The sequence below is a fragment of the Lactuca saligna genome, chromosome 3 (assembly GCF_052625555.1).
Source record: "Lactuca saligna cultivar CGN05327 chromosome 3, ASM5262555v1, whole genome shotgun sequence".
Classification (NCBI taxonomy): Eukaryota; Viridiplantae; Streptophyta; class Magnoliopsida; order Asterales; family Asteraceae; genus Lactuca; species Lactuca saligna.
In genome coordinates this window covers 225934235-225957372 of record NC_136419.1, presented here as the reverse complement: position 1 = coordinate 225957372, position 23138 = coordinate 225934235, and the positions used below count along the sequence as shown (strand labels likewise).

Genomic DNA, 23138 nt, shown 5'->3' with positions numbered 1-23138 from the left:
AAAAGAAGTTTAAGTTTTAAATGAATTGAAACTCCTAGATCTTTTGAGATTCATTGAACTTTTCAATGGCATGTTTAATCTCGATTATGCCCTACTATTTGTGACTGGGATGCCGAGGATCACAAACAAGGTGTGAATAACCATACGAATCACGTGGTGCGCCCAATGCTACTATCACCTAATCAATGTGCCGGTTAGCCACACACGCTCCATTGATCTATGATAAGCGTCGAACCACCCTTCACCACCAATGTCATCCCCAAATTAGTGTGCCGGTTAACCACACACGCTCCACTAACGTTTGACAAGGGTACGAAGTGTAATTCCATGAGTTAGCATATAATTTCACATTTTGCCTAAAGTAACTATGATTTGGGCATTTGAAAAAGCATTTAGTTACCTTGTACTTCATTATACTTATAATGGAAGGTTTCTGTCCTATCCTACCCGTTCGGCTAACGACCCTCCACTAGTCAAGAGTGGATACCCATTCAGTCACCATTTGATAGGCAATTTCCTTAAACACCCCTTATAGACCAGCTTCGTGAATGAGGCCTACTAACGGTAAGACTGACTGTTTACTCATACATATATATAATATTAGACCTTTAATGTTATATACAGTATAGGGTGTATTTTACACTTTTAAAATACTAGGTGGTTTAATTTAGTAAAATTATACTTTTAATTTAATTAAATGTAAACCAAAACTTTATGTGTTTATTAAATCACTTTTAATTATACACTTTAATTAATTAATAAAACCATAAGGGTGTGATTTGAACTTTTCAAATTACTAGGGTTTTAGAATTTAACATTTCAAAATTAAACTTTTAATCAACTTTTAAATTCCAAAACTTGAGGGCAAGTTTTGAAATATTTCAAAACATTATGGATCAAACAACAAATAATTCAAATTAAACAATTAATTTCATAATTATCTATATTTGACCTACTCTTATTTTAGTCATTAGATAATTACCAAATAACTTTAAATAATCCATATTTATCACATAAACAACCAATATTTAAAAGATTTGAAATTATCTATTGTTTTGGCAAGGATAAACATATAATTAAGATAAAATTCGGATTTTAACTTCATAAGACAATTTAAGCATCAAATCCAAGTCAAAACAGCAGCTAAATCCCGAAATACCCTCTGCCTAACGCACTGACTCGCCGAGTCAGACATGGACTCGCCGAGTAGGGCCAACTCGCCGAGTCCAGATACTGACTCGTCGAGTTGAGTCGGGCAGAGGAAAAAAAAACTCGTTTTTCAGTAAATAATTCAACATAGCATCACATACAACAAAACCAATCAAGACTTTGATACCACTGATGGTTTTTATGCATAAGAACAATCCTATGTGCTCATACAAACCCTAATGCTTGGATCTAGGTTTCTCTATTGTACATGCTTTGAATCCAAGACTAATAAACTTAGATCTAACATATTATAAATTGAATTAGGGTTTAGAGAATTACCTTTGATTGTTATATAGCAATAACAATCAATTCCTTGCTTGAATTGGCTTCAAAAGCTTAGTGCCTCAAGTGTTGCACCTCTAATGGAGTCACAAACACCATATGCAACTTGGATGAAGAGGAGAAGAAGAGAGGCTGCCCAAAAACGACTAGAAACCCTAGAGAATCAGTTGTGAACGTTTTTGGGGCCTAAGGGGTCCTTTATATACTTGTGTGGGCTGCTAGGGTTTCAGTCAAAACCCTAATGGACAGGTTAAACTCTAAGCAGCCCATGGAACCTTCTGGACAAGGCTATGGACGAAAATATGATGGGCTTCCATCATAATTTCGTTCACCCCTTATTCCTTTAGCATTCCTTAGCCCAATAACTCAATTATCCAATAATTGCAGTCCAGTCCCCTATATTTAATTAATCTCTTTTAGTCACAAAATTAATTCTTAATTAATTCTTGACTAATATTAATTAAACAACATGATTTCTCCTTTAATATATTATTCTCATAATATATTAATAAATCATATTTAAACCTTTTCTCCTTAAAACATCCTACATATTGCTATGGTGAAGGCAACCCAAAAGGACCATGCTCATAATCGGGTCAAGTACATACCAAAATAGTTATGGACTTAGACACTAATCCAACAGGTTGTCACATATGTGCCTGCTTTATGTGCTTCAGCTTCATGAGAATTTCATGCTAGTATTGAGTAGACAGTAGTAGGATAGCCTGTTAAGGTTGTACTTGATAGTATGAGCTTAGCATTGTATGCTAGTATAGTTACTCGTTTTGAGGATAGATATGCTTGAGTAGTTTCCTGTGTCTGAATGCTGCTTGGTTTGTGATTTGTGGGACTCTGAGTGATGGGAGTTAGCCATTAGGTGAATACGTCAGGTCACATGTGATCAGGTTCGAATAATCTCAGAGTGCTGGATTTGGCCCTATTGTGCAGCTCTTGTTTGAGTCTAACCATTGTAGGAAACGTGTAATAGATAATTTGTACTTGATGGTATGATTTATTTAATAGTATAATGGACTTGTTAGTTGGTTACCGAAGGCTAATGTGACTAGTTATCTTGATTGGATTTCCTAGTGCTAACAAATAATGAACGACTAATAAAATGATCGTACAATTAGTGAACATGCATTTGATTAAATATATTCAGGTTATGAATGATATGATCTAATGATTTCTTATTTGTGCTCAATACAACCAATCAAGCACATTACATATATAACTAATGCTCTCTATCACAGTCAAAGTTATAAATTGATATTACTTAATCCTAAGATTTGTTTAATCTCCAGGTCTAACAACTTAATGATCATAAACAGTTAAAAATCAAATTAATATAATTGGAGTGATCATCCAACTACACATAACTCATAGATAGGTGGTAAAAATCATAACTTTAACTTGAAAGGTAAACGATCTATCAAACACAAGTAATAACCAAGCTAAATAAATTTCATATCATTGAAATCAACACATAGTATCGAAGTTTATCTCCACTAAACAAAAATAAAGGGTTATTAGCACATAACTAAAGCAGAAAAACACCTAAGAACGATGTAAACTTCACTAAACATGATTAAGTAAAGCAAACTGAATGATTAATGTGTTCTTCGTCTCTTGGTCTCTTCAAATCTCTCTCTCCAATCATTCTCTGGCCTCCTTAGGGTTTCTAAGGGTTCTCGCAATTAGTCATAGAAAACCACAACTCTCTCTCTTAGAGAATGATTTAGAACCTATTACATAGTGTTTCCATAAATCGCGTCACCACATCGTGGCATATGTCTTACCACGTCATGGTGGGCATTCCTTCATGTAATTTCCAAGCAATCCATGCAGTTCATCTAGGAAACTTCTTTATCTTGACATGTCACCACATCGTGGCATGTATATGATCACGTCATGGTAGGTTCTTTTTGTGTGTTTTTCTTCTTTTAGGCTCGGTTCCAGTTCCTCAGCTTCCAGCTTATAATTTTAGCTCCTTTTTTTTCCCGAATATGTCTTTGTTGTTACAAAAATTAATTTAAAGAAATTAAGTAACTTTTATCTTTAAATAAGACCAAATATAGCTAGAAATATCAAAATATCGCCTAAAATATATAACTAAATATGGCGATATCAGGATTCTAGACTTAAATATATTCATCACACTAATATCCTTGTTTTAGATTTTTAGTCATGTTATCTTCTTTTTTAATTTTGTAAATACATGATACTTAAAAGTCATCAGTATGCTAGAAAGAGATATTAAAAAGTCATCGTATCAATGGTGTTTGTTTCGGGTCTCATAATCCTCGACCTTAAATAATCAAGGATGAAAACATCACTTCCTTTGAGTTTATCAGAGTATTAATGTTTAGGGTTTAAGATTACGTGTTAAAAAAAGTCATGGTGCTGATGTTAAAAGTATTGGTCGATGCCTTATATATCCAAGAGAAAGATGGATAAGCAATTTTCGGGTTTTTGGCACAGTAGCATAGTCACTCAAGTATTTTTTGTGCTCAATTAGTCACTAAAGTTACAATTTACGTGTCAATCACACCATTTTATTACCTGATACAAGAACATCCGGTTAGTTTACAGATGTTTCATTTTAATTTTAAAATATATTAAATTATGAACGCCAGGTCAGCTTCCACATCACATACCATTAATTAATATAACACTTTACTCCTTCCCGTCATCATTCCCTGTTGAAAGAACTAGGATTTTATTGGCTTATTCTCCATTTAGTTAGTCATGGCATCAATTTTCTCTTAATCACTCTTCCTGGAGGTCTAGGCTTGGCTCCTACAGATATTCCATTTCAATCGAAAAACTTCTGGAAGCCCTTTTTCGCAATTATGCAGAAAATCGATGTCAAAATTGTAATCGATTTAGAACCCGCTAGAACAAAAGATCTTGCGTTATCAATCGCTTAACCTATTCATTCTAAAAAAATCACAGTTTGTACTATTTCAAATCTCTAATCCTTACCTGGTGGAGATTATGTGATACAATCATGAAAAACAGATGATTTAGATCCTTACATCTGTAACGTCCCAAAAATAAGACCCAAAAATTTCATTTTTAATTTAATAAAAATAGTATTCCAAAAAAAGTCATCAATACAATCTATGTAACAAGTGTGGCAAATATCATATCAAATCAGAGTAATCACAAAACACGGAACGAGGTGGTGTGTACTCTGCAATCATCCCGAGCCCTTCCTTTTGGAACTAGAAGTACCTAAAATAGAAACTGAAATCGTAAGCATAAAGCTTAGTGAGTTTCCCAAAATACCACATACCACACATAATAAACACATAATGGGCCCTACCCATCATCGGACCCGCCTGACATTCCCTGCTTGGTATATAGATCGGGCCCCGCCCAACATACATATAACATATATCAAATAAACAAAGAGACATAGCATAAAAGATGGTTATCGGGCCTTGCCCGGTAAGCATACAAGTACACAACACATGCAAGAGGCATGCAGACAACTAGCATACTAACATGGCATAATCATGGGCCAACATTGATGCCTTCAACCCGCAAAATATAGTGAGAAAACTCACCTTGAACTGTTGAATCACACTGAAAGATCTCTGGCTGCTGGTCCGATAAATCCCCGAGCTATCAATACCAAATAACATCCAATTAATAATTTGGATTTCAATCCATAACTATCAGTCCCATAAATAGGTTAAATGATCATTTTACCCCTTCCATGGGCCTAAATTAAGTGTCCAACATATTTCTAGCTCACAAACACAAGAATTCAGATGGCCCAACAAGCTTAAAGCATCTAAGCCCAAAAAATGGCCTAATCGAAGATCTAATATGCGAAGCTCAGTGACTGAGTAAGTGGGACGTACACAGCTATACGCTAAGCGTACACGCTTTAGGGCTTATACATGGCAGGTACAGGCTTGTACGCCCAACATACTTCCCCATTCATCCATCTTCAACTTTTAACCCTTAATCCATTAAGACATTGCTCTAAAACGTAGATCTGACTTCCTTGAGTTGGTTAACCATGTAAAGTTGCTAAATTTACGTTCATGCATGGCTAAATGAAGCTCTTAAAGCTCAAAAGGGACTTAATACATGCATGAAACCAAAAATCCCATAAAGGTTGCACCTTTATGCGTAAGAACCTCATAACATGCTCAGATCTAAAATAATAATCCCTTTAAATGCCTTAACTCATCAATCAACCCAAAAAGGGACCAAAAACATAAAAACCAAGATATAAAGAGATCTAAGCATACAAAAGCCAAGTTATGAACTTGATACCTCCAAAGGCTTGCAAGATAAGTGGTGATTCTGGTTCTATACACTTCACACCAAGAAACGTACCTTCAATCTTCTATACTTCATTCACAAAGAGCAAAATAATCACCAAAATCTTCTCAAGAGCTCAAAGATAGCGTAGTGGAGGTTAGGGGTTGAGTTTTTGTAATGACGAGAAATTTTAAAACAATTTTTCACTTTTCTAAACAACATAAAACTCATACAATATTTTCAAAGATCATGTTCGTCAAATATCATCATAATAAAACATATCCCAAGATCACAAAATACAATCCTCTATCAGTGTGTACGGATCATGCCGGCGCCTTCCCGCGATACTCACTAGTACCTGAAACACATAACACATAACACGATAAGCATAAATGCTTAGTGAGTTCCCCAAAATACCACATACAACACATACGCCACTCAAGGCTATAACACAGTACGACCCTATGGTCTAGGTGTCAGCAGGACCCTCCAGTCCCGTAGCTCGTTGGACCCTGTGGTCCGGTCATAGCTCATTGGATCCTCTGGTCCGGTTTGAATCGTCGGACCCTTCAGTCCGGTTTATATCTTTGGAATCTCCAGTCCGGTCTATATAACATATAGCATACATATATATCACATGGCACATAATCTCAAACATACACATAGAAGATACCACTCTAAGTAATGTATAGTGAGAAGACTCACCTCGTATGAAGCCTGATAAACTCTTGTGCTCGAATATCCCGACCTAGCCTCCTCCTATCAATAGGATAACATCTCTAATAAAAATAATCTCATCTTCTCATCTCTAATAATGGGTAGAAGACCATTCTACCCCTCTCTGACCTCTCTTCAATCAACTTTACCAAAACCCCAAGGTCAATTGAAGTCAACTCTAGTCAATGGTCAAACTTTGACCAGACTCGTTGAGTGCACATGGCTGACTCGGCGAGTCCAAGAGTGTCCCCTGAATCCTTCTAAGGTCTCACTCGACTCGTCAAGTGAACCTTCCACTCGACGGGTTACCACTAGCCATGAATCGCAGGGCAACCCCGACTCGACTCGTCGAGTCCCCTTATAGACTCAGCGAGTTCCTTCCATGGTAACACTCAAATTACCTTATGAGGTCAGATCTGTTCCACTAACCTATATATCTGACTTCCCAATGCTCAATAACTACATAAAGGTCCAATCTCTACACCTGTGCAACGCACATAAGACTCTTTTTGGTGAAATAGCTTATAAAATAGCAACCTAGGTTCATATCTCTAATGGAATAGCATAAAGCAGGATAGATAGGACTCTCTGGACCTCTTAAGGTCTAGATCTAAGAAGAAATCTACCTTGGGACCTCATATACTTCGAATCCAAGCTAAAGAAGGCATAAGAAAACCCTAGATTCAAGTAGATCACCATAACCACGAGATTGAGCATAGATCTATACCTATAGCAACCTCTTCTGATCAAATGGTGGTAGATTTGAGCTCCTCAATCTTCCTAGCTTTCCCTCCTTCATTCTTTCATGCAAAATCACACGTAAAATGATGAAAACGGCCTCTTCTCTCTCTTAGAACACTATCACGTGCTCTGGTGCTCTCAAGGGTGAAGGTGGCCGTAAATGAGGGCCATAAGGTTCCTTAAATAGGGCACATGCCCGAAGATTTAGGGTTTTTGTCCACAGTGCGGAATCGTCGAGTCTACTAGTCGACTCGTCGAGTCCATTCATTAAATCCAGTCAGCAATCGCGATCCTACTTGATGGGTTTAAGCGCTAACTCGTCGAGTTCCTCTCCTTGACACAAAATAATTAATTAAAATATGATATTTGGAATTCCGAATGTTACAACTCTCCCCCACTAGAATCAGACTTCGCCCTCGAAGTCTCGCTCTGCAAACAACTATGGATTCTTCTCCCGCATCTCCAACTCTGGCTCCCAAGTCAGCTCGGACCCTCTCTGATGTTGCCACTAGACCTGAACCAGGGACACCTCCTTGTTTCTCAAAACCTTAATCCTCCGATCCAGGATCGCGATTAGCTTCTCAACATAATTCAGGCTCGCATCCACCTGAATATCCTCTAGTGGCACTACCGCCGACTCGTCGGCTATACACTTCCTCAACTGACACACGTGGAAGGTATCATGTATCTGGGTCAACTCCGCAGGTAGCTCTAAACGATATGCTACCCTGCCCACCGTCAAGGTCACTTTGAAAGGACTGATGTACCGGGGCCATAGCTTGCCCCTCTTCCTGAATCAGATCACTCCTTTCCAAGGAAATACCTTCAGGAGTGCAAAGTCTCCAACTTGAAACTCAAACTCGAATCGTCGCCTATCCGCATAACTCTTCTGGCAACTCTGAGCTATAAAAAATCTCTGTCTGACCTACTGTATCTGCTCAGTCATCTGAAGCACTATCTCAATGCTTCCCATTACTCGCTGCCCTACCTCTTCCCAGCAGATGGGAGTCCCACACCTCCGCCCATACAACAAATCGAAGGGAGGCATACCAATCCTTGAATGGTGGTTGTTGTTATAGGAAAACTCAGCCAATAGTAGGTACGTGCCCAACTTCCTTCGAAGTCCAACACACATGCTCGAAGCATGTCCTCGAGCTTCTGAATCGTCCGCTCACTCTGCCCGTCCGACTGTGGGTGGTATGCGGTGCTGAAATGCAACCTCGTACCCAAATCCTCATGGAATTTCTTCCAGAATATGGAAGTGAAACGTACATCTCGATCTGACACAATCGAGATTGGTACTCCATGTTGCGATACCACCTCCCTCACATATATCTCCGCTAACCTCTCCGCAGAAGAGCTCTCACTGATAGCAAGGAAATGAGTGCTCTTTGTTAGCCGATCAACGAACACCCAAACTGCATCGACACCCTTCGCAGTCCTTGGCAATTTGGTGATGAAATCCATAGAAAACTGTTCCTACTTCCACTGGGGAACGTTAAGTGGCTGCAACTTGCCATGCGGACGCTGGTGCTCGGCCTTAACCCTGCGATAGGTCAAGCACCTCTCAATAAACCATGCAACATCCCTCTTCATACAGGGCCACCAATACTCTTTCTTCAGGTCCAAATACATCTTAGTGGCCTCGGGATGGACCGAGAACCTTAATTTGTGCACCTCCTCCATCAGTATGGCACGTGCCCCGCCCGCAAACAACACCTAAATCCGATGCTGAAAGGTCAAAAGCCCTCATCTATCGGTAACGAACTCAGATACTTGCCCCATCACCCGCTCTCTCTTGCGGTTCTCCAATCTTACAGCCTTTGCCTGGGCCTCTCGTATGGTATCCAACACCGGAGTCATCACCATCATCCTCATATAAATGTCTCGTATCGGGGCACTCTCCGCCTTGCGGCTCAGGGCATCGGCTACAATGTTAGCCTTGCCTGGGTGGTACAGGATCTCGCAGTCATAATCCTTTACCACATCCAACCATCTCCTCTGGCGCATGTTTAGGTTGGGTTGATCCGTCAAGTACTTCAAACTCTTGTGGTCCGTGTATATGGTACACCGAACCCCATACATATAATGATGCCATATCTTGAGGGCAAACACCACTGCCCCCAACTCTAAATCGTGGGTGGGATACCTCATCTCATGGGGCTTCAGCTGCCTCGATGCATATGCTATCACATGCCCTCTCTGCATAAGCACCGCACCCAATCCCGATATAGATGCGTCACAGTACACCACAAAATCCTCCATTCCCTTCGGAAAGGATAGCATTGGGGCTTCACACAATCTCTAGCGAAGAGTCTCGAACGAGGTCTGCTGCTCAGGACCCCAAATAAAAGCAACGCCCTTCCGGGTCAACCTGGTGAGAGTAACGACAATCTTGGAGAAATCCGTGATAAACCTCCGGTAATAGCCGGTCAACTCCAGGAAACTCCTGATCTCGATGGGGGATCTCGGCACCTCCCAGCTCATAACCGCCTCAATCTTGGCCGGATCGACCAATATCCCATTCTGGTTAACGAGGTGCCCCAAGAACTGGACATCTCATAACCAGAAATCACACTTGGAGAATTTGGCGTATAGCCTCTCCAATCTCAATACCCCGAGAATCTCTCCCAGATGCTCCTCATGCTACTCTCTAGATCTCAAATACACTAGAATATCATCGATGAACACGATCACCGAACGATCCAACACCGGCCTGCACACCCTGTTCGTGAAATCCATGAATGTTGCGGGTGCGTTGGTGAGCCCAAAAGGCATCACCATGAACTCATAATGCCTGTAACATGTCTTGAACGCCGTCTTCGGGATATCCTCATGCCGCACCCTCATCTGATCATATCCCAACCTCAAGTCAATCTTGGAGAACCAAGATGCACCCTGCAACTGATCGAACAGATCATCGATCCGCGGTAGTGGATAACGGTTCTTGACCGTCAATTTGTTCAACTCCCGATAATCAATGCACATCCGGTGTGAAACATCCTTTTTTCTTAACAAAAAGTATCGGTGCTCCCCACGGTGTGCTACTTGGTCGGATGAACCCCTTCCCCAGTACCTCCTGAAGCTGCAAGGAAAACTCCTGCATCTAGGGCGCGTAAGGCGATAAGGCGCCTCGGCGATAGGCGCTGCTCCCGGAACCAAATTAATGTGAAACTCCACCCGCCTCTCCGGAGGCACACCCGAAAACTCCTCAGGGAAAACATCCTGGAACTTGCGTGCTATCGGGACCTCCTCGATAGAACTCGGCCTCTCAGTGGTAACTCACGTGTCCATTACATAGGCTATAAACCCTTTACCGCCATACTGTAAACTCTGTCTCGCTCTGGCAGCCGAACAAAATGCTGACCCGGATCGGGTACCCTCTCCGTACACCGTCAGTACTCCCCCACTAGGGTCTCGTATCGTCACCAGCTAGCACTCACAGTCTATAACAGTTCCAAATCGGCTCAACCAATCCATGGCCACAATGACACAAACATCCCCCATCGCAATCGGGACTAAATATATCGGGAACTCAACACCGAAGATCACGAGTACACATCCTCGAATCACATCAAATGCATATACCGCTTGCTCGTCGACTATAGAAACTCACAGAGGTCGACTCAACGCCTCTCGTCAGATACTGATGTGCTGACTAAATGCTAATGATACGAAAGATCGACTCGCACTCGAGTCAAATAACACCAAAGAAGGTACATAATTCACAAGAAAAGTACCTAAGCATACCACAATATAAGCACAAAATCTCAAGCTCAGCAATAAGAAATAAAAGGATACATACAAGCCACAAAGTCGGGTACTGCGCGAACCTCCTCCGCTGTCAATTGGAAGGCTCTCCCGCGAGCCTTCGGTGCCTCGGCTTCACTGACCGGATCTTAGTAGCTCGAGCAGCAGGTACAGATCCCTGTGCTGATCCTTGCAGTAGTTGTGGGCACTCGTCCTTTCGATGGCCGGTCTAGTTGCAATGAAAGCAAACCAAGAATCCCTTGGGGCAATCCCTCGGATAATGACCCTCCTTCCAACACTTGTAACACACCCCAACTCTGCACACCCTCTTGTGACTCTTTCCTCACTTCCTACAAGTGCGGACCTTCGGACCTCCAGATCTCGAATCAGTGGGCTTTGTCTTCTTGGCGGCCGGCTGAGCCTGCGCTGGTTGTCTGTCCATCCTCTGAGACTTGGCCTCCTCCCTGACTTGAGTCTCTAGCTCAATCTCCCTCTTCCGGATATATTCCTGGAGCTCAGCAAATGTTCGGTATGAGGAGTTCGCCGCGAACTCATGAATTTCCCTCCTCAGTATGCTCAAGTATCGAATCATGCATGCCTGCTTAGACGACACGTGCTCAGGGCAAAAAAACGCCCTCTCGTGAAACATCCGTGTGATCACCGTTACGAAGTCCGTCCCCTTCTTGAGGGAAAAGAACTCCTGTGCCAACCGTTCCCTCTCCACCGGGGGAACATACTCATCCCTGAACATGGTGGTGAACCTCTCCCAGGTCACCGCCGAAATCTCCGCAGTAGTGAAATCCGCCGTCACAAACTTCCACCAGTCCTTCGCTCCCAAGCGAAGCTGGTTCAGTGCAAATTGAAGCTTCAGATTCTTCGGACACGAACAGGTGTAGAAGCATCCCTTGATATCAGAAATTCATCTCATCGCAGCAATCGGATCCTGTGTCCCATCAAACTTCGGTGGCTTCGTGTTGCTGAACTACCGGAACAACAACAAGTCACCCCCTAAGGTCTAGCAGTAGCCACAACAACCGCAGCCTCAGTAACTTCTGTGTATCTCTCATCAAACGTCTCAATCAGGGTGGTCTTGATAGACCCAAACGTCTCCGGTATCTCTGCGCAGATAGCCGCAACCACCTCTTCATGGATCATCTAACGAAGCTCCTTGTCACTCACGTTGCTGGTCTCTGGTCTGTGGCGTGTCACAACCATGATGTCTCTGAAATACAACATAAAAATATCAGTGACTCGCTCGATTATACTCACACTCGATAACTCAACCCTACTTGCTCCTTAGTACCCTAAGGATTCTTACTTGAACTTCGCAATGATTCGGTGTCTTCCGTAGTACGGGCCCAATACTATCGTGCACACCACATCTGTATTCACCCTAAGTCCTCCTCCTAGGATCCCAGATCACAAGTACTCTAATATTGATATACATAGGCTACTCTCCAGTAGACCTCTCATAAGCTCTTCGCTGCTACCTACTCACTCTCAAAGCATCTCATAGTAGCAGTAATCTCCTAGGCTAAGGCATCACAAATCAGGTCACTCTAGTCCTAGATATGAATACCTAGCCTACTCTATCATGCATAGCATATCACAATATATCTAATAACACATAATGTAAGGGTATTTTAGGAAATCACCGTTCGGGCGCTGGCTGATCGTACACACTACTCCCTTCTTCTTTTCTCAAAGTCTTTTACTCTTTTAAAAAAATTGTTTCCTTTTATGCAAAACTTTCTCAAATCCTCAGTTTGAGTTCAGATACGCCCGAAGGTGCATCCGAATCCCTCAAACCAACGCTCTAATACCAACTTGTAACGACGTGAAAATTTAAAACAAATTTTCATTTTTCAAAAAAACATAAAACTCATACAATATTTTCAAAGCTCGTGTTTGTCGAATATCATTATAATAAAACATATCCCAAGATCACAAAATACAATACTCTGTCAGTGTATACGGATCATACCGACGCCTTCCTGCGATCCTCACTAGTACCTGAAACACATAACACATAACACTGTAAGCATAAATGCTTAGTGAGTTCCCCAAAATACCAAATACAACACATACGCCACTCAAGGCTATAACACAGTACGACTCTCCGGTCTAGGTGTCTTAGCAGGACCCTCCAGTCCCATAGCTCGTTGGACCCTCTGGTTCGGTCTGAATCATCGGACCCTTCGGTCCGGTCTATATCGTTGGACTCTCCATTCCGGTCTATATAAAATATAGCATACATATATCAAAATCCTCTCATGTTCTCATCTCTAATAATAGGTAGAAGACCATTATACCCCTCTCTGGCCTCTCTTGAATCAGCTTTACCAAAACCCCAAGGTCAATTGATGTCAACTCTAGTCAACGGTCAAACTTTGACCAGACTCGTTGAGTGCACATTACTGACTCGGCGAGTCCAAGAGTGTCCCCTGAATCCTTCTAAGGGCTCACTCGACTCGTCGAGTGAACCTTCCACTCGACGGGTTACCACTGGTCACAAATCGTGGGGCAACCCCGACTCGACTTGTCGAGTCCCCTTATAGACTTAGCGAGTTCCTTCCATGGTAATACTCAAATTACCTTCTGAGGTCAGATCTATTCCTCTAACCTATATATCTGACTTCCCAATGCTCAATAACTACATAAAGGTCCAATCTCTACACCTGTGCAACGCACATAAGACTCTTTTTGGTGAAATAGCTTCTAAAATGGCAACCTAGGTTCATATCTCTAATGGAATAGCATAAAGCAGGATAGATAGGACTCTCTGGACCTCTTAAGGTCCATATCTAAGAAGAACTCCACCTTGGGACCTCATATACTTCGAATCCAAGCTAAAGAAGGCATAAGAAAATCCTAGATTCAAGTAGATCACCATAACCACGAGATTGAGCATAGATCTATACCTCTAGCAACCTCTTCTAATCAAATGGTGGTAGATCTGAGCTCCTCAATCTTCCTAGCTTTCCCTTATTCTTTCTTTCTTGCAAAATCACACTTAAAATGATGAAAACAGCTTCTTCTTCTTCTTCTTCTTCTATCTCTCTCATAAAGCTTTCATGTGCTCTGGTTCTCTCAAGGGTGAAGGTGGCCGCAAATGAGGGCCAGAAGGTCCCTTAAATAGGGCACAAGCCAGAAGATTTAGGGTTTCTATCCACAGCGCGGACTCGTCAGGTCTACTAGTCGACTCGTCGAGTCCATTTATTAAATCCAGTCAGCAATCGCGATCCTACTCGACGAGTTTAAGCGCCAACTCGTCGAGTTCCTCTCCTTGACACAAAATAATTAATTAAAATAGGATACCTGGAATTCCGGATGTTACAGTAAGAGGCCAACCCTAGGGACTTAAGGATTTTTATATAGGGTGCAACACCCTAAAATTAGGGTTTCTATATCCTCCGATTATGCTAAGTGTAACCCTCATATGCCTAGTGTATGAGGCCTCACAAGCGCGATCACTTCCCTCCTTAGTATGTTAAGCGTACCATGTTGTACACCCCGCTTACTAGCTTCTCAGCTAGTACGCTAAGCGTACTAAGTGCTATGCCCTGCGTACTACTACAAGGTCTAAATGTAACAATTAAAATATAAAGGGTAATTAAGTACCATACCAAAAATCCAAGTGTTACAACATCATTCTAAATTATCCCGGTATTAACATCCCTTAAGCTTCAAGATTCTTGTTTAGACAAAACCGCGTTCCAATGACAGTCCTTTTTTACCGACTCACACCTAGGTCATGAAGATAAAAAAGTGAAGAATGGAGCATGTTGGATACACATGAATATACCTAAAATGGAAGCACTCTCGATTGCAACCTATGATCAGAAAATAATGTAGATTGATTGTTGATTTAAGAATTAAAAATGACTAGGTTTAAGGAGGGAAAAAACAAACCTCAATCGGAGAGCTCTTTAACACTGCTGAGTGAAGCAACGATCGCGAAAGCTTGTGGAAGAAGTGCCATGAAGGAACCGACGACTCTTTATAGCAGTGGTGGAATCGAAAAAGGTATGTTGTTGTTTAGTTTTTGATACCAAATAATGATATAGATAATGAGATAGGCGAGTAGGGTTAAGAGAAGAAAACAACTTCTTGAATGGTCAAACAGAGTTTTCTTAATTTTTGCACAGGAAATCGAAGAGCTGGAGGCCCTAAACTCGTCGAGTAGGAACGAAATTTGGATGCAGGACCTAAAGTCTACTCGACGAGTAGGGTTGCCAAATTGAAACCCTAATTTTCAGGGTTTAGCACCCTATTAAAATACCTTAACCTCCGAAGGCTGGCCTCATTTCCATCCTCCATCGTCCCAAACCTTATCCACAAAAGCCTAATACACTTTTGAGAGTTTTGAGCCATTTTTGGTGCATTCTTGAGGTTTTGATGAAGAAGATACTTGAAGAAGGAACAACAAAGTATTGGAGAAGAGTAGACCCATAAGTCTAGCTTCATTTCTGGTTCATCAGAGGTATAAAGCTCCTATCTTGTCTATTTAATGCTTACATCTAGTTTTGGAGTGATTTCTCCATGTTTTGGTCCTAGAATTCTAGCTTTCGAGACTTGGATGTCCCAAGTGATTGCTCTTTCAGATCAGTGGTCTAGGAAGATTTTCATGGCATACATGTGCAAACTTTATGGCCATGGAAGTCCCATGCAAGCTTTAAGGTGTCATTTTGGCCTTTTAAGCTCCAAAAGGGAATGCATGGAGGGAAATCCAGGGACTTTACGTGTTCATATGGTGTCTAGAGTCTAGATCTCAGTTTTTATGCTTTAGTTTGGAGTATTATGGCTTTTGGATCAAGATCTAAGTCTTAAAGGATTAGGGTTTGAGCTAAACCCATTAAGAAGGGCTACTAACGGGTAAACTTGGAAACTTTACCCTTAAGAGGTCATTTTCAGCATGTAGATGAAGTAGGGGGCTTAGATCTGAAGGATAAGAGCTTAATCTATTAAGATGGCTCAACAGACGGAAGAACTCGTCGAGTCCATAAAAGAACTCAACGAGTTGAGTCGAAGTGTCCTGAGTCTGTAAAGGGAAAAGCTCAATGAGTTCAAGGATGAATCGACGAGTTGATTGGAGAAGTCTCGACTCTGTTATAGGAAGAAACTCGATGTTTTCATGAAAGAACTCGACGAGTTGGATCGCGATTTCAAGGTTTTATGATTCATGGAACTCGACGAGTTGAGTCAACCAGGATGTTGACTTTGACCAGATATTGACTTTGACTTTGACCAAAATTGACCCTTAAGAGATCATGAGTATGGAAGGACAATTAAAGGAAATGTTTATGTGTAGGAGTCTGAGAGAGATTGATTTCAGAGCAGTAGTCTTTGCAGCTATTTCCAGTTATCGAGGTGAGTTACCTTCTAGTAGAAGTGGGTCGAAGGCACCAATGTCGGCCCACTAGTAGTTGTTTATAGTTGAGATGATTGTCTTTGTGATAATTGTCTGATATGCCACTATCTGTTATGCTTTATGTGCTAGGATGCTATGATGTGATAATGGTAGGAGGGGTGAAATAGTCTCCGATTACTGGTTGAAAGAGACTAAAGGGGTAGACAATACCTATATATGTCTAACAGTATGTTTATAATATGTTATTATGTGGTAATGGTAGGGGTGAAATAGTCCCCGTAACCGGTTGAGATAAACCGGAGGGTAGGTCAGGCACCCATATATGCCTGACAGTGGTAGGCCAGACACTCCGGTATGTCTGAGAGGAGTAGGTTGGGCACCCTGGTATGCCTAGTAGTGGTAGGCTGAGCACCCCGATATGCTTAGCAGGGTAGGTCGGGCACCCATATATACCCGACAATATGTTTATTGTATGATATGTGGTATAATGAGGGAACTCACTAAACTTTGTGCTTACGGTTTTTAGTTTTAGTTTCATGTACCTCTTCTTCGAAGGGAAAATAGCCGACATGACTACAACAAATCACACTGGGATTTCCGCACATGAGATCTGTGAGATTTATACCCCGGTATTATTTTGTCATGACATGTTTTGATTATGGATACATTGGTTTTTGATATGAGTAGTACTATGATGTTTTGCGACAAATAGTTTTATAATTATTAAATTAAAAATGAAATTTTTGGTCGTAAATTTTGAAATGTAACAAGTTAGTATCAGAGTTTTGGATTGTTATTTGTAGTGAATGGTTCCCGAAACATGAAAATTTGTTGAGGATAATTGTCAAATATTTCATTTTTCTTATTTTTTGGTACTACTATATTTTTAAGTAATTTTATTAACACCTATGAAAAGGACTATATTATTATTTTCGATGCGAGGTTGACTGTTCACCAATATATCCTATAGTTTATTTTTCAAAATCCCCTCCTCTCTGCAAATGGAATAATATAATTTGTAAGCATTAAAATATCAAAATATATACGAATAATCTATGAAAATAATGAATACAAAATTATAAGTAATAATCTATACGAATCAATAAAAATGAGCATATTTAAAATATTTAACTTAATATATTGTTGGGCAATACAATAAACATAATTTCCAATTTATTTATTTATTTTTTATTGTATTACAATAATGTAATAACACAATACAGTCCACTCAAAATACTGGTGAAAGAAAGTGGAACTAACATAAAAATGTCGTACATGAATAGACTTAATCAATATTGGCAGGCTTTGGGCCCACATATTTAAGTAAAGCTAAAGTATCCCCACTTGGCGTATAAAAATCTAAGCTCTCCATCTCTATAAATCAACTTTAAAACTTTCACATTCCTCAACCAATAGAAAAAATGACAAGCCAAGTCGAAAGTATACTAGAGCCATGGCACGATCTGACCGGAAAGGTGGTGTTTGTGACCGGAGCATCATCTGGAATTGGCAAAGAATTCTGCCTTGATTTAGCGAGAGCGGGTTGCAAGATAATCGCTTCTGCTCGGCGGATTGATTTACTCAAATCCCTCTGTGATGAAATTAATAGAATGGACATTTCTTCTGGATCTGGATCTCAGTCTGTACCCGAAGCAGTACCCATTCGGGCTTTTGCAGTGCAGTTGGATGTGAGTGCGGATGAGGCTACCATCAAGGCGGCAGTTAAAAAGGCATGGGATGCATTTGGGCGTATTGATTCATTGATAAACAATGCTGGAATCTCAGGTTAGTTTGTAGATACTAGTTTGGTTAGAGTGTTTGTATATCATTTCAGTGTAAGTAGTAATGATTTGAAAAACTAAACGCAATTGTCAACTACCTTAACAAATACATGATGAAGATAAAAAGACTAATTGTGGATTACAAGGGAAAAGGAGATTTTTTTTCAACGGCTGAAGAAGGGAAAACGAGATAAAAGAATAGTTTGATCAAAATCTAATTAACAATTTTTTTTAGTCTTTAATTTTAATATTATGTTTTTTTAGTATATTTAATCTATATATTTATCTAAAAATTTTAATATTTAATCTTCAATTTTTTTTTTTTTTTTTTTTCGATCTTTAATTTTTAATCTATTATCTTTCACGTGGTTCAAAATAATATTTTAATCTTATACCATATTAATCTAATAAAACTTGTTTAACTCAAAATATATATTATAATATTTAATCATTGATACTAACTGAACTGAATAGTATGATGTAACTAATTTTTATAATTCATAGAATATATATATATATATATATATATATATATATATATATATATATATATATATATATATATAGAGAGAGAGAGAGAGAGAGAGAGAGAGAGAGAGGTTTGTTTTAGTTTATATACAAAAAAAATTTTAAATTGGTATGAGTTATTATTGAAACAATTTCAAATAGATCATAATTCTTGATTTTTTTATTTTGTGTAGACATACATTCATATTGATATAAAATTTTTTTCATATCAAATACAAATTTTATGTCTATTAATTATCAGCTCTCATCATACACGAATAAAGTGTGTATCGGATTTTTATTACAATTATGTTATTATATAAATGTGAATTAAGCATTTGCTTAATTTTTATTAAAGTTTTAGTATCGTACATGTGAATAATATTGGTCATTGAGATGTAAATAACTTAATACATATGTTAATAACATATGAAATGTTCTGAAAAGTGGATATACTCATTATTAACACATGAGTAACGAATAAGCCATGACAAATATTATATATATATATATATATATATATATATATATATATATATATATATATATATATATATATATAATTCACATTTAAATATAACACGTGTCAAGAGATAACTGATATATGCTTTATTTGTTATTTTTTAATATCCAAAATAATATAAATAAAAAATAAATCATTGTTCTACTAAAATATAATGGAATAGTCTTCATAATAAACACTATTAGCAATATTTTATATGTATTGTTATAATTTTAAAATTTTGTTCATTGTAATATTTCAACATAAAATTACATATATTATATTTGTATAAATAATATTTTTTTAGAATAATACATTCAGAAGGTGAATTTTTTTTTTGTTGTACATGTGACGTGTTTAATCGATTTGACAAGAATTGCTCATGGCTCATGCTTGCCGTTATATAAATTGATTAAAAAAAATGTTTTGTAACTAAATTCGCACAAACTTTTCATAATTTGTGTAATTAAAAATCATTATAATTGAGATGTAAATTGTTAACTCTAAAATGCAACCCCTACCTTTACGCAAAATCATAAACTATGATAGTTATATAGTTATTTATCGACTGGCCATCAATTATACAATGCAGGTGAACCTCGTAACCCACTGGATTTCGAAGAGGAAAAATGGAACTATATCTATAGGACAAACCTAACAGGGTCATGGTTGGTGGCAAAACATGTTTGTATGTATATGCGTCATGCTAAACGTGGTGGTTCGGTGATCAACATTTCATCGATTGCGGGCACTAATCGTGTTTTTCTGCCCGGAGGAGTGGCATATGCGTCTTCAAAAGCAGCGGTTAATACCATGACAAAGGTAACATTACAATTTAATGGCATCTTTTAGGGGTAAATGACACAAAAAACACTTTATTTACATAGAAATTCGATTTTGACACCGTGTTTTTTTTTTTTTTTTTTTTTTTTTTGTCAATTTTGACACTGTGTTTTCCAATTTGTTACAATTCTGACCACTTGATCCGTTATCCAGGTTAAATGCTGACGTGACTTTACTTTAATAAGACAATGCCTTAACTAATAGCTCTACTATTTGTTTTTGTTTAAGATTGAAGGGATACATATATATACATTATACCCAAAAAAAAATTAAAGAATTCTTAAACAAAAATTACACTACCGAAAAAAAATTAAGGGTATCCCGGGCTACCCCAGGATCCCCTTGGATCCGCCTATGAATAAAATATGATTGCATATATCATCTAAAATCTCAATTTGTTGCAATACTTAAGAGAAACAAAAACTTAGTAGCATGAATAAATATTTAACCAAAAGATATAATGACAACAGGTGATGGCAATGGAATTGGGAACCGACAACATAAGAGTGAACTGCATAAACCCTGGAATTTTCAGAACGGAGATCACCGAAGGGCTAGTAGATAAGACATGGTTCAACAATGTGGTTTTGAAGACAATTCCTTTGAAAACCCTTGGCTCGATTAATCCAGCCTTGACATCTCTTGCACGATATTTGATCCATGATTCTTCGTTATATGTTACAGGAAGTTGTTTCATTGCGGATGCTGGTACCAGCTTGGCAACAATTCCTATTTTCTCATCACTTTAAATTAACATTTTTCCCAACTCTTGTAAAATGTATGTTCTAAGTTGGATTATGTCATAATTTTGCAACAAACCATTTTTTTTAAGTTCTCATTATCACTTTTCATTTGTTTGAGACGGTAAAAACTACCATCTTTGTTTACAATAAACCATTAAGACATGTTATAAATGGTTTCGTCGGCATTGAGTGTCTATTGCTTATAATTAGCCATGTGGTCTTCATATGGTAGTCCCATGTTAACACACCTGCAAGGATATATATTAAGCTTGAAAATAAGAAACATAAATATCTATGACATTTCTTTGACATAAAACAACATATTTTATATATTTATATTTAAAGACAAAAGTTAAATATATATTAAAACATTACATTATTTTAAAAAAAGAAATAAACATACGCAAATGTTTATTTTTCTTCTTCAAAACATCCTAGAATGTCTTCAATAGGCTAATAAGAGCATAGTAAGTAGACTTTTATTCAGGATAAAATTCTATTGCAAATCTCATGACTTTAGAGGGTGTTTTATTCTTCATTGCCTCAAGTTGTTCTCATTTGCAATGTTGGTCGAATTGAAGTAAGGTCTGTTATCTATCATCAACCTGGTGAGTTTCTCATTACACGATTTCGAAAACAAAGCCACATTGTGTTTATAATCTTTATCGGGAATTGTGTTAGTTGACATAATGAAAGAGGGACGAAATGACAGAGATAGAGTGAGAGGGAAACAAAACAAAGATGAAGATGATATAGAAACGGGTAGAACGGATTAACTTAAAAGGGGTAAGGAAAATCAATTTAAATAGAAGATGGTCCTTAAAGCAACCCAACGGTCCTGTATTAAGTAAATGACTCACATAAATAATAGTTAATAATTCTAATGTTTTTATTCAATCAACGTGTTTACACTCTCGAATGATGTAGTCACCAAAACGCCTCATCCAAACTCAAAATTGTAGACACATATGTAACATTCCGTTTAAAATAAATAAATAAGTAAATAATAAGCCCTAAGACCCCGAGATGTATTTTATATTTTATTTTGTTTTAGCCCTAAACCCGTAATAATTTATTAGTGTTATCCATAAGGAGTTAAATAATATAATTTCCAGTTTTGGGGTCTATGTTGTAACATTAGGACTTGAAATGTAAAGAAATTCATGAATCAAGATCTGTTTGGTAAATTGTGGATCTGATTTGAAAAAAGATTAGAGGGGGAAGGGTCGAAAGTGAAAAATCGTCATAAGTTGAAGAATATTTCCAGCCTCTCATTGCATACTCACCTGAAAACCCCTAACCCCTCCCTTTCCTCTCATTGCATACTCACCCAAAAAACCCTAACCCTAAAGATTATTTCCAGCCGCCAACCTTGTTCCTCCTCATCCTCAGTCGCCGTTGTTAGTTGTGTAGCCGTCGTACCTCTTTGTTGCTAACCGAAGCGTCAAGCAGCCATCGCTTAACTGTTTTCGTTGCTGTCCCTTCTTGCGAGATCGTGGGTGACTTGAGGCTTAGCGTTGAGATCGGAGGTCGTGGCTACTTAAAACCTCTTCTTCTTCCTGTTTTCTTTTCTACGTTGTTTCAGCTCCATCTAACGGCCGTCGCCGTCCATGTGGCCCTCAACGACGTCATATTCATCGGTCACTACTTGGTTCGTTGCTCCAGCCGTTTTTCTGCCACCATTGGGGCTCCATGTGGTTGTCTCAGTTGTGACCACCTGTTATTTTCAAATCTATAAAAGTCAACAAAAGTCAAACATATCTAATAAAAATCAACTTTATTGTTTTGTTAATTTAATAAAGTCAAATTAATAATGTTGGTATAAACTTTTAATAAAAGTGTTACATAAGTTAGAAGAGAAGTGCACAAAAATCCAAGGATCCTTGCCTATACTGAAAACCTTTGCATTTCCCTTATTTCCTTCCGACCGAACACGGTACTCGGCAGTAAACGTCTTGGACCGCAAACATGTGTTCAGCATAAAACTACTTCGGTGGGTTTTCTTTCCTGACCGCAAACACCTTAGCCGCCTTCGGACCGCAAACACCTTCGTTCTTATCTTCTCGGGTAGTGTTCTCGGCCAAAAACATGCGACTCGACTTACAATTCTCGGCCGAAAACCCCTCTTCCTTGGAATGTGTTCATGGCCGAAAACTCATATGTATATATATATATATATATATATATATATATATATATATATATATATATATATATATATATATATATATATATATAGATTTGGTCGAAAACAACAATCATTTTCCCTTATTTTGGCCGAAAACCTATCCATTTTCTCTCAACTACCAGATTATCATGGGGCTAGGGAACCCATCGCTAGCAGCAGATGGTTGGCTGATGTTGCCAACGCGTCCCGTACGAGCCGGTGTTTTGACGAGGACAAGGTCAGA

General features: G+C 38.8%; 1 protein-coding gene across 1 annotated transcript; it reads left to right on the top strand.

Annotated features, from left to right (window-relative positions):
• The first annotated feature begins 17734 nt into the window (after positions 1-17734).
• Positions 17735-20815, top strand: LOC145037874 (uncharacterized). The gene is made up of 3 exons (XM_078986619.1): positions 17735-18136; positions 19734-19963; positions 20455-20815. Exons 1-3 carry the CDS (start codon positions 17773-17775, stop codon positions 20731-20733), a joined length of 873 nt encoding a protein of 290 aa, XP_078842745.1. The 5' UTR covers positions 17735-17772; the 3' UTR covers positions 20734-20815.
• Positions 20816-23138: the final 2323 nt, after the last annotated feature.

Bases quoted from the DNA above. Each gene is read 5' to 3' on its own strand.
- LOC145037874 (XM_078986619.1), top strand. From the start codon at position 17,773: ATGACAAGCCAAGTCGAAAGTATACTAGAGCCATGGCACGATCTGACC. The intron at 18,137-19,733 runs GTTAGTTTGTAG...TATACAATGCAG, and splicing joins AAACAATGCTGGAATCTCAG to GTGAACCTCGTAACCCACTG. The intron at 19,964-20,454 runs GTAACATTACAA...TAATGACAACAG, and splicing joins CGGTTAATACCATGACAAAG to GTGATGGCAATGGAATTGGG.